General features: G+C 41.9%; 8 protein-coding genes across 8 annotated transcripts; 2 read left to right on the top strand and 6 right to left on the bottom strand.

Moving 5' to 3' along the window:
- Nucleotides 1-23: 23 nt before the first annotated feature.
- PAS_chr4_0751 (Subunit of the telomeric Ku complex (Yku70p-Yku80p), involved in telomere length maintenance) lies at nt 24-2,114 on the bottom strand (the record flags this gene model as incomplete). Its single annotated transcript, XM_002494147.1, has 1 exon — nt 24-2,114. The coding sequence occupies one exon, from the start codon at nt 2,112-2,114 to the stop codon at nt 24-26; it is 2,091 nt and encodes a 696-aa protein (XP_002494192.1).
- Nucleotides 2,115-2,253: 139 nt separating this feature from the next.
- On the top strand, nt 2,254-3,402 carry PAS_chr4_0752 (Hypothetical protein; the record flags this gene model as incomplete). The annotated part of the gene is made up of 1 exon (XM_002494148.1): nt 2,254-3,402. The coding sequence occupies one exon, from the start codon at nt 2,254-2,256 to the stop codon at nt 3,400-3,402; it is 1,149 nt and encodes a 382-aa protein (XP_002494193.1).
- A 13-nt stretch (nt 3,403-3,415) lies between these two features.
- PAS_chr4_0753 (Hypothetical protein) lies at nt 3,416-4,117 on the bottom strand (the record flags this gene model as incomplete). The annotated part of the gene is made up of 1 exon (XM_002494149.1): nt 3,416-4,117. One exon carries the CDS (start codon nt 4,115-4,117, stop codon nt 3,416-3,418), a length of 702 nt encoding a protein of 233 aa, XP_002494194.1.
- Nucleotides 4,118-4,322: 205 nt separating this feature from the next.
- PAS_chr4_0754 (Peroxisomal 2,4-dienoyl-CoA reductase, auxiliary enzyme of fatty acid beta-oxidation) lies at nt 4,323-5,180 on the bottom strand (the record flags this gene model as incomplete). The annotated part of the gene is made up of 1 exon (XM_002494150.1): nt 4,323-5,180. One exon carries the CDS (start codon nt 5,178-5,180, stop codon nt 4,323-4,325), a length of 858 nt encoding a protein of 285 aa, XP_002494195.1.
- A 496-nt stretch (nt 5,181-5,676) lies between these two features.
- Nucleotides 5,677-6,555, bottom strand: PAS_chr4_0988 (uncharacterized protein; the record flags this gene model as incomplete). Its single annotated transcript, XM_002494151.1, has 1 exon — nt 5,677-6,555. The coding sequence occupies one exon, from the start codon at nt 6,553-6,555 to the stop codon at nt 5,677-5,679; it is 879 nt and encodes a 292-aa protein (XP_002494196.1).
- A 444-nt stretch (nt 6,556-6,999) lies between these two features.
- Nucleotides 7,000-7,812, bottom strand: PAS_chr4_0755 (Hypothetical protein; the record flags this gene model as incomplete). The annotated part of the gene is made up of 1 exon (XM_002494152.1): nt 7,000-7,812. The coding sequence occupies one exon, from the start codon at nt 7,810-7,812 to the stop codon at nt 7,000-7,002; it is 813 nt and encodes a 270-aa protein (XP_002494197.1).
- A 357-nt stretch (nt 7,813-8,169) lies between these two features.
- PAS_chr4_0756 (Mitochondrial protein kinase) lies at nt 8,170-9,708 on the top strand (the record flags this gene model as incomplete). The annotated part of the gene is made up of 1 exon (XM_002494153.1): nt 8,170-9,708. The coding sequence occupies one exon, from the start codon at nt 8,170-8,172 to the stop codon at nt 9,706-9,708; it is 1,539 nt and encodes a 512-aa protein (XP_002494198.1).
- A 125-nt stretch (nt 9,709-9,833) lies between these two features.
- PAS_chr4_0757 (uncharacterized protein) lies at nt 9,834-10,970 on the bottom strand (the record flags this gene model as incomplete). Its single annotated transcript, XM_002494154.1, has 1 exon — nt 9,834-10,970. One exon carries the CDS (start codon nt 10,968-10,970, stop codon nt 9,834-9,836), a length of 1,137 nt encoding a protein of 378 aa, XP_002494199.1.
- Between the last annotated feature and the right edge of the window lie 234 nt (nt 10,971-11,204).

The following is an 11,204-nucleotide window of genomic DNA, read 5'->3' on the forward strand; positions in this document are numbered from 1 at the left end:
TAGCCATACACTATAAGGACTAACTAATACATCAGGAGAGCGTCAATGTCAATCTCTTCCAAGTCTCCCTCATCCTTGACAAACATCTCGTCCGTAACTCTTTTCTTTCCGTTACTTTTAGCTTCTTCGGTTATCAACTTGTTGTCCAAGACTGTAGCCAAGCTTTTGGATATTTTGTTGTACCTTTCTTCGTCAATTTGCTTCAGGTCAACAACCAACTTATCCTTTGACTCCACAAGTTGGTCAAATGACGATTTGATAACTTTGTCTACCTTTTTTGGGTCGTTCAAAATAGCTTTGCCCAAAGATTCTCCCTCCTCCTGGTTCTTTATGTTGAACTCGTTAACAATATCTCTCAATATCTTGTTGAATATATGAATGGAAGGTGATCTGCTGTGTAAGATTTTGTTCCAAGTATTATCTAATTTTGATTCAACATTCGGTAATGGCAACGGCAAATTGGAATCAAAATCATGGGTTTCGAAACATGCTATAGCTGGTTTCTCCGTCTTGGGATCATCAATATTCATCAAATCAACAAACTCGTCCATCTGATCCAGCATCGCTTCGGACGGCAAATAATCATCATTCTCTTTGACTCCAATGAGATTAAACAAGAATGGAAGTTTTTGATCTTCCTTGAAAGGAAGCATATGCAAGGCCATACCATATACATTCTGGTTCTTCGTTTCATCAAATTCTCTTTTCAATCCATCAGGACCTTTGTCCAGGGTAATATGAGCATTCACTAAGAACGGGATCAACGCACCCATAAACACTCCAGAGGAGCTTCTCAGAGTATACCTGATAATACCAACACTGTCAACATCTAAGAGAGATTGGCACATGGCAGCAAAAGCCACCCGATCCCGTGTAGCTTCTCCGCCAATAAGTAAAGTTGGCTCTCCCATGAAAAAAAAAGATGGTAATCTATCCTTCTTCACGAAACCTCGTATATCGATACCAGAATATGTAGGATATTTCAAGAGTTCGTTGAAAGTGCTCGTGAGCGGGATCAAACTAGTTCCATACCGATAAGTTTTCATTAATGATTCATTATCAACCGGTATCTCCTCATACTTGATCTCGATGTCATCTGTATCCTCCTTCTCCTCCCTGTCGTCCTCTTTCTTTGTATCGATTTCCTCATCTGCTGGTGTAATTCTTTGTTTGACAATACGGTCTCGTAAAAGTTTTACCGATTTAGGCTCTTCATCCGATGCATATCCCATGTGCTTCGCAGAAGGCTTCTTCTCTTCTTTAATCAATGGATATCCTTCAACATTAATCACTAACGAAATTGGATCTGTGTGTCGATTATATTCCCGATCGTTAGAAAAACTTGCATTCTCTAAATCTATGCTATCAAGATCACAACACAATCTTAATTCTCCATTAAAGGTCCTGGTTGGTTTGTAAATCTTAGGAATACCCTTTTTCCAATCTCTCAACAGATCCAGAGCCTTGTCAATGTTGATGGTGGCAGATTGGCTTGGTTTGTCATTAGACTTAGACTTAATTTTCAAGATCAGTTCATTCCATTTAAAAAGGTTTTTTTCTTTCAAATCGGCAATTGTTTCATCATATTTTTTCCCCTTTGGATCCAAATCAATGATAGTAAGTCTACAGTTAAGGTCAACGGCCAAGACACTTAATCCCTCAATTAAAGATATTTCCAGTTCATTATTAGCCGTATGGTTTGTAAACACGATCATGTTGCATTTTCCCACTGATGCCTTTGTGCTTGTCTTTTTGGCTCCAGATTTGGTAGCCCGTACCAACTCCTCAAATGCCAGCAACAGAGTTTCAGAAAGCGATCCGTCTTCAATCAAGCCTTTCTCATCATACTCTAAAGGCTCATGATTAACATGAAGCGTTGAGTCCAGATCCTGAATCAACTGATATGACGGCATGGAGAAGGAAGTATGGATCCTGCCTCGTTTGGGTTTCACTTGGATAAGCTCATCATGACAGGTAATTATGCTAACTTGGTCGTTTTTTTTCCCTCTAACAACTTTGCTCAACAGAATTCCCTTGATGTACTCAATTGCTTTGTCTAGATTTTTCACCAAGGGAGACTCATCTACTACAAACAATGTCCATTCCTTATCCATTGTGGGGTGCCTGGAGAATTGAGTAGGTATGGATGCCAGTTGTCTAGAGACAGATGACCTCGCGCCAAAATATCTCTTCTCAGGTAAACGACACGACTTGGTGCTTTCTCTTTGAGCCAGACCTACCCCTTATGAAGAAATGATGGACCAACTCCAGGCTCTTAGGGTGGAAATAAAGGATTGGGAGTACCAATTTTTCAAAACTAAAGGCTGGAAACCTTTGGCGGAGGATATCAAGCAAAATGCAGAGATTCGACAGAAATATAAAGAATACAATCGATATAAACGCCAACAGCAGGCGAATGTTACACCAAGAAAGGAAAAGAAGGTATCTGGTGGAGCTCAGACAACACCACAGAAACAGTCCTTGGAAAAAGAGGTAGCCACACCCAGAGATCTGGGACCAACTCCTCAAGTATCTGGTAGAGTATTGAGCATTTTTGATATTTCACCAGTCAAGAGATCTGCCACTGGGGAGGTATTCAGAACACCCTCCAAAAGAAAAAGACCTAATTCGAATGAATCACCTTTGAAATTAACAACACCCCGAAAAACACCCATTGCAAGGGGGCCGGTTCTCTCCGAGACGCCGTTGTACCTGAGGCAACAGAGTTTTAGTATCCAGGAAGAATTGATGGCGGCCTCGCCTAAGGTAGTTCAATCAGAGTCTCCATTAAAGGTGAACTTGTCATCGCAGGAAACTCCAACGAAGATCACAGAAACTTTTATCGAACCTTCACCTGTTTTTGATCCAGTCAAACTGGTCAAGAGAAAATCGTTATATGAAATGTCAAAGGATTTAGAGGCATTGCAGAATGAGAAGCTCTCAATCGACGGAGTAGATGAGGACTGTTTGGATGAAGAAGTCCTCAAGCTGATGCAAGGGGAGACAGGACCTGACGAAGAGGAGTTCGAGAACGGGATAGATAAGGAAACGCAGTTACAACCACAGGAAGAACCTCTGCATAGAAAGAAAGCCACTCAAAAGAGAACTACTAGGCGGGCCAAGATAAAAGTTCGAAAATACCATGAAAAGGACGAAGAGCTTGATATTGAAGATATTACCAAAAAAACGGACGAATCTATCCGACAGGATCTTGTTAAGCAAACTGGAGCTCAAGAATTAGAAACAGAATCGGAAACAAATGACGATGACGACGACGATAAAGGTAACAAAAACACAATTTTCAATCCCCCTCCTGGTGGCTATAGAAAGACACGAACCAATTTGGTGTCCACCAACTTTGTCAAGTACAAGCTAAAAAGAAAAGGTAAGAGAAGAAGATGAAAATCGAAGGTTCTCAAGTTCTACACAGATTAGTGATAGCATTTGCTGTAAGGTAACAGAATAAAGCTCTCAGAACGTACATCAACAGCCCATAGTTTCCAGTGTAATATAGAACGAAAGACGTTAAAAGGAAAGCACCGACTGAGAGGCTACTTAACAATTTCTTGTGCTCCGAACAAAATTGCACAAACCAGTTGGGACCCGAACAATCCACTAGGGAGTCGGCTTCCTCATCGACTGAGTGTGGAGATCTTGATCTCCATAATCCCCATCTTTTTCTAACTCTTCCGTAACCAGGATTTTCATTGACAATAGAAGAATCATTATCCTCCTGACTTCCAGATACATCTGGGGCCGGAACTAGTATTGATTCGTAATTCAATGGAGTTTTGATGTTGACGGAGTTATGAGAAACTTCACTAGCAACTCTGGAGTTGGCATCAGATACGAGGGGAGACTCAGCAGTTAGACCGATAAAATTTGACTGTTGAGGGATGTTTGAGTTTGCAGGAAGTGGTTTTAGCCAATGTCTAGATGGGAAGCTACTTATTGTTGATTCAGTTGTGGATCCTACAGTGGACGCAATGGGAGGTCTTGCATCAGTGACAGTGTGTGATGCCTGGGGCTCATTCTTGCTAGATTTCTTCCTTTGGGCGCTGCCAGAAGTTCCAGGTCTGCTATTGGGGACTACTTTCATCAAAATTTTCATAACCATTTGATTTCAAGTATAGAATATGGTAAATAATATCTGGAGATTAAGAATTTGGTTTGTGATACATGAGTTAGGGATAGTATCGTTCTAGTGTTGTTCGCGGCGTACCTGTCGCAGTGTCTTTCGCAGGAGCATATGGTGTTGGTAGATAAATAGTTCGCATCAAGTGACACTTAACAACAACACGTCCCTGCTCAATGTTGCTCTTCTAAGGTGCCGTGTAACCCCCATCAACACGAATATCGGCACCAGTTGTGTAGGAAGATGCGTCACTGGCAAGATAAATGTAGGCACCCACTAGTTCTTGTGGAAGACCCTCTCTTCCCTGAGGGATAATGGACCACCATTTTTGACGAAGTTCGACGTCAGCAAACTTGGTCAATTCAGTTTTTATGTAGCCTGGAGATACTGTATTCACTCTGGCAAACTCAGACCATTCAACAGCCAAAGATTTGGAGAATTGTAATACAGCGGCTTTGGCTGCATTGTAGGGTGCCTGCAATTGAGGATAGTTGACAACATGACCAGACATTGATGCTGTAATTATGAAAGAACCCTTTTTATGTTCTCTGAAATATTGTCCGATGACCTTTGCGCAATAGAACACGGCATCGACATCCAACTTGAAAACTTTCTCCCATTCTGCAATTGCTTCCTCATGAGGTAAATCCAAGATTGCTCCCGAGCTCCAAGCCACTCCGGCATTGGCGACAAAAACATCAATTTTTCCGAAATCTTCAATCTGCTGTTCTATGGTTGATTTGACAGCAGAGAAATCCCCAACTGAACACTTGTAGGCTCTACACCTAACACCATACTTGGTGGAGATTTCCTTCACTTTTTCAGCTACTGGTGTCGAGTTATACCAAATGGCCACATCAGCCCCTGCCTGAGCGTAAGCTTCGGCAACAGCAAGCCCGATTCCAGCGGATGAACCAGTGATTGAGGCTACTTTTCCCTTCAAAGAAAACAACGACAGAGCATCGACATTCACATGATGTGGGTCAGACAATGGCAATGTTACTCCGCTGTCGGAGAATACGCTCGTAACTTTATTTTCGGGCATTTTTTTGTATATCCTAGTGCTTAACTGCCTAGACGCAAGCAGGGTTATTGGGCTCCTTATATAAGAGGCTCTTACATACTGGAGCAACGAAAACGAATAAGCCCGGTGCATTCGAGAAAGTTTCGGTGGTTTTCCGAGGCTGAAATTTTTCATTATCTATGACGTTAAAGTTCGGGTAAGCCCTTTGATTTATACACTTTTGGAGAGTTTAAGGGGAGAAAAAAAACTGCGATATGCAGGATACTTGTGTTGGAGGAGAGCCGAAAGTATTATGAGCACAGGGCACGAACGTGTTCTCCTAGGAATCAGGCCAAGTAGTCAGTAACCGTTTAGTCAGTAAAGTTCGGTTTTTCTAGTTTATCCATCCATATTTAGCATCTATTCAGGGAACAAATCTTGAATAATGTCCAACAACTGCATCGATTCTTTCTTGGAGCGTCTAAGAGTTCGTTGTTAGGGAAGATTAAGCGGAGTCCGTCTCGCTTTTCTCAATAGCCTACACGACGGAGTAACCACCATCCACTACCAAATTGGTGCCTGTGGTGTAAGTGGAGGCATTACTGGCCAAGTAGAGGTAAGCACTAGCGATTTCCTCTGGGAACGCTTCCCTACCCATGGGGATCAAAGACCACCATCTACTTCTGATTTCTACCGGTAAGAAGTCCGATAATCCAGTATCCAGATATCCCGGAGAAATCGAGTTGACGCGTGCGTTGAACTCGGTGAACTCCACAGCCAGCGATTTTGCCAAATGTATACAGGCAGATTTGGCGGCATTGTATGGAGCCTGATAATTTGGAACGTTGACAATCGAGCCAGACATAGATGCTGTGATGATCAATGATCCGCTGTTGTTGGCTTTGAATACCTTGCCGATGTTCTTGCAACAATAGTAAACACCGTTCAAGTCCACGTTCATGACACGGTGCCAGTTCTTGTCATCTTGGTTCTCAGAGTTGAGAATAGATCCTGACTGCCATGCTACACCGGCATTGGCGACAAAAATGTCGATTTTGCCGTTGAACTGCTGGGAAATTTTGTCTATTGCCTCTTCGACATTCTTGGAGTTGCTGACATCGCATCCAACGCTTAAACACTTCACCCCGTACTTCTCAGAGATCTCTTTGGCAGCTTCTGTTGGGTTTTCATAATCCCAAAGAATGATGGTTGCTCCCACGGATGCGTAACATTCTGCAATAGCTCTGCCTAAACCTCTGCCAGATCCAGTGATGACCGCCACCTGTCCATCAAGACGGAACAACTTCGAAGCGTCAAATTTGGTGGCTCTAATGTCGTTGATGACATCAGGAGCCGGTTGAGGCAACGGTTTAACAGAGTTGGTGACGTAAGAGGTAGCAAGGTGGGCGTTTGTCATTTTGGGTAAGGGAAAGGGAAGGAGGGAGACAACTCAATTTATTTATATAATTGGAGAATGTACATGTTAATTTGAAATAATGGAGTACATAAAAAAAGGAACGGGATTTTTTCCGAGAAAGCTTGAATGACATGGCATTGTTTTGCTGATATCTAATATTAATTTTTTGGTTAAAGTCTCCAGAAATGAAAAGAAAAAGAAAAGAGAAGGGTGCTTTTTGCATGGTGCACCGTGGTAAAATTTCAGCATCCAATTCGATCCTATTCCAGAGGCATTTGGTGGTAATTCTGGTTGACAAAATCATTTAGGACATAATTCCTGATTAGCCCTATATAAACGTGCATAATAAACTGCGGGTTTTAAAGTTGTTCCATTGGGTCTCCCCGTTTCTCCACGATAACCATGATTGGCCACGTAGCATAAAAATCTCAAAATTTCCAGCCACTATTTGTTGAAAAATACTTGTAAATTATCCAGCCACTCATGATAGAGATATTCATCAAATAACAAACAGTGGTTTACCAGCATTTGACAGAGCTCTTTGTCAACATATTCGTCCAAACGAAATTTCAAATCCATTTGATCCACCAATTCATCAGCGATTAAACAATCTAGCTCCTGAAAATCGTCCAGCATGTACATCAAGCTTTTGCGATATTTGTCCTCCATGGTAAGTGAAAGGGAAAAGTCAATGTCATCATAATGAGAAATTTTCGTTATGTGGGGATAACTACCAATTTGAAACAAAAAATGGATCCCTACTGCTTTCTTCAAAGTATAATCATGCAAAATCACGTTGAAATTCATTAACGTTCCGTAATCATCCAATGAGGGCTCTTCCAGGTAAACACCATCGTAATCGTCACCAGAATCTTCTAGCAGGTCACCTTCTTTACCTCTAGCCAGCTCATCAATGTCGAAAGCAATGAATACCTTCTTATCTTTATCTATATCCCGAGACAACAGCATGAGCTTGTAGTCTAAAACGTTAAAGGTGGACTCCGGCAGCTTGAGGTACTTGTGAAGATTTTCTACAGTGAATCCGGTTTTCTGTTGAAATTTATTCAACAATTCAGGAAATTGAGGCAATGGTACAGTGGATTCTATCTCATGTCTTTTCCTCTCGTTGTTTATGGCAGTGATAATGTGATTCGTTGCACCCTGAACTTTAATTGATTGAGAGCTCACAAATCTCAATGAGCGACTAGACAATGCACCATATCTAGCTAACCTAGTCGCATGGAAGTTTCGAATCATTAAGAACGTGGTTGATGTGAAGGTGCGTTAAACGATTAAACAATTGATTTAGTGGTGCGAACCCAGATGCTAAATGATACGTTACTCCCAAAGATGTACGATGTTGGATGTCAAAATGAAATCGACGGATTTCTGAAAACTTGTTTCCCCAGTGGTGTCCCTCCTCCTCCAAATCTCCCCAGATATCCGAGTCGCGGGTCATTGTCTCTCCACCACGACCAACAAAATGTTGTGAAGACCATCACCCCCCGGACATTTCTCGGAGTTTGTATCCAACGAGAGCACCAGGAATAAAATGACAGAAGTATATTTTTTTCTCTCTCCCATCACCTTGACAGGATAACTCCAGGCATATTTATGGGGAAACATAATATTCTTTCATTAACCCCAGTATTAAGGAAGCTCAAGGTTCAGGAAGATCGCTACACATTTGATCGTATTCTGGCCTATTATGCCAAATTTCACCAGGCAAAACTAAGTCTGAAGCAAATAGCCCAGTTTGGACAAACTCCGTCTACCCCACAGATTTTCAGGTCATCCGTGTTCCTTTTGGATGAATTACCGGTTCGTTTGAGCAAACGAATAACGTTACTGAGAAATCCCCCGGAAATTATCAGGGAAAGAGGACTGCAAGCTCCTTTTTTGGAATGGGCTAGAACGTATGAAAAGACATTTGTACAAGTATTGAAATTCAAGCGTGCTTTTGGGTTCATGAACAATGAAGATGAAATCTCACGCTTGGTGGACCGTGTCCATTCAGAACACTCATATTCGAACGTAACTCCCATAACCACTGAGTTGAAAAACCGACTGCTGAAAGAAAGTGACGTCTCGGGAACTCTGATGAATAAAGACATTGACAATGACGGCTTTTCCGTCTTTGGTTTAATAGGCCTGAAATCGCTAGCATCGAATTCTGCTGAAGTCTCTGGACTCAAGAAATACCTTCAGGTAGCTTATCGCTCTCATACAGAGATCCACAGCTATTTGGAAGAGGTAGCCACTTTGTTTCAATTGATATTGAAAAACCATAGTAATGATATACTCTCATTTACCAAACTATTGATGGAACATACGGGCAAGAAACAGCTATCAATGAACGAGTTTGATAATCAGAAACAGATTCACAGGTATCTGAATATGCTGTTCAGCTCTAGAATAGGAACCAGAGTCTTGTTGGCCCAGCATCTTCAATTATACAAAATGAGCACCGGAAAACTTCGAAGCTCTGTCATGAAGCAACTACAACATCAGGGAATGACCGGCGTTATTGGCACCAAAGTAGTATTATATGACATTATTAATGACGCCATTTACTCAGCAGAGGAGGCCCTCAACAGATACTTGCAGGAGTCAAATTCGTCTATTGTGGAACCACCTGAATTTGAGCTGAATTGTGACCCTGACTTGACTGTGACTTGCATTCCAGCTCATCTTTGGCATGTGGTATTTGAAGTTTGCAAAAATTCTTTGAGAGCCACAGTGGACAATCATATCCAAAAAGGTGATACCAGCAAGCAAATGCACCCAATAGTAATAACAGTACTGGAGGGCACAGATGATGTAGTTATAAAAATTGCGGATAGGGGAGGAGGAATTTCTCCAGAGGTGTTAAAACATATATGGTCATACCACTATTCTACCAACAACACGGTAGACGCAGTTCAGAAACTTACTCAATCTGAAAAAGACCAGTACACTCTGGTGAACTCCGCTCAACAGGGGGCTGAAGATAATGCACCAATGGCTGGCCTTGGGTTTGGATTACCTCTTAGCAAGCTCATGATCAGACATTACGGAAATGGAGATCTGCACATTAACAATCTTTATGGATATGGATGTGAAGTATTTATTACTCTTAACAAAAGGGGAGACGGAGTTGAAAGAAAACTGTAAAAATATCCGGTTCTTAATATCCAGTTTCAGTGATCTAATTACTTGATCAACGGTTAGTTGCTTTCTTTTCAGTCAACAGATATCCCATAACTATACATAGTACAATGAAAATCATTAATGATTCACTAAACTCGGAAAACCGCTTTCTCCGCTGATAACTGACCCTCCTTTCCTAGTCTGCCGGCTTCCTCTGCAAGATCAAGTCCGTTTCCCAAAACTCTAGCTTCAATAGCCAGAATATCACCGTTCGTGATATACTTTGGAGCGTAGGCCCAAAACTCCTGATGGCTTTGTTCCTCGCCAGGTTGAGCTTTAAAGTCGTGGTTTGGGAAGTGTTGATCTTCGCCCAAAGTAGTGTAGGCCAAGGTGGCTGATAACTTTACATTTCTCTTCAGCTCGACACCAGCCTCAGCTAGATTTTCTGGATAAATAATTTGAATAGTGTTCAGATAAGCTTGGGAATGATCAGCGAGAGCGTAGTGAGCTCCTCTAGTAAGATCAACTTCTCCAGTAGTTTGGTAAGCATATATTAAGTTCTCACCGGCATACTGCTTGATTTGAGTAAAGACTTCGTCGTCATGATAGTCAAACACCTTTTCAACGCCTATGGCTTGCAATTTTCCGAAATTCTTCGGAGAAGCTGTGGCTACCACATTCAGACCATAGATCTTTCTTGCCACCTGGATAGCCAAATATCCGGTGGCAGTTGCTCCACCAAGAATTAGAATATACTTGGAGCTGTTATCAGGATTGCTCTCTCTTAATCCCAGATGGTGATGAAAGCTATTTCCTATGGTGATAAGACCCAAAGTTATAGTAGCCGCATTCTCAAACGAATCTACCTTACCTGAAGGAATTCGTGATTCTTCTAGACGAGACTTGAGAGTTTGTCCGTAATTGATACTCCATCTGGAGTCAACGACAGCATACTCCTGAAACAGTCCATCAGTCGGATGGGGTATGAAACCACCATAGCCAAAGGAAGAGACATGATCTCCAACACCAAATCCCTCAACTTTTGGTCCCACCTTGAGGACGATACCAGCAGAATCTGCTCCTACAACGACGCCCCTCTTACTCCAGTCAAAGACGGCATGTTTCCAATCGGTAGGATTTGCCGCCAATGCTTTCTGTTTGACCAGCAATTGGTAATCCTTGAGATCAGTAATTGTGGGGATCTCTTGCACCTCATATAATGGATACGCTCCACCTGGTGTTCCTGCTATGACAACCGCCTTGTGTTTAGGAGGAATTGAGGACATTGAACTGTAGTAACCGAATTAGAATCTAACCGGGTTGAATACGAAGGGAAGGAATGGAAGGACCTCCTTTTAAACTGTGGATGCAATTTCGAAATTACTAATCATCAAAAGATGAGGTAGATGGGAGAAATAAAAGATCTTGGGTAGTTCATATGATTTGCAAGAGAACTATAGTTTTCAGTCCAAAGAAAAGCGTAAATGCAGTTCAGCAGAGGCAAGACGCCATTTGATCAA

The sequence above is a fragment of the Komagataella phaffii genome, chromosome 4 (assembly GCF_000027005.1).
Source record: "Komagataella phaffii GS115 chromosome 4, complete sequence".
Taxonomy (NCBI): domain Eukaryota; kingdom Fungi; phylum Ascomycota; class Pichiomycetes; order Pichiales; family Pichiaceae; genus Komagataella; species Komagataella phaffii.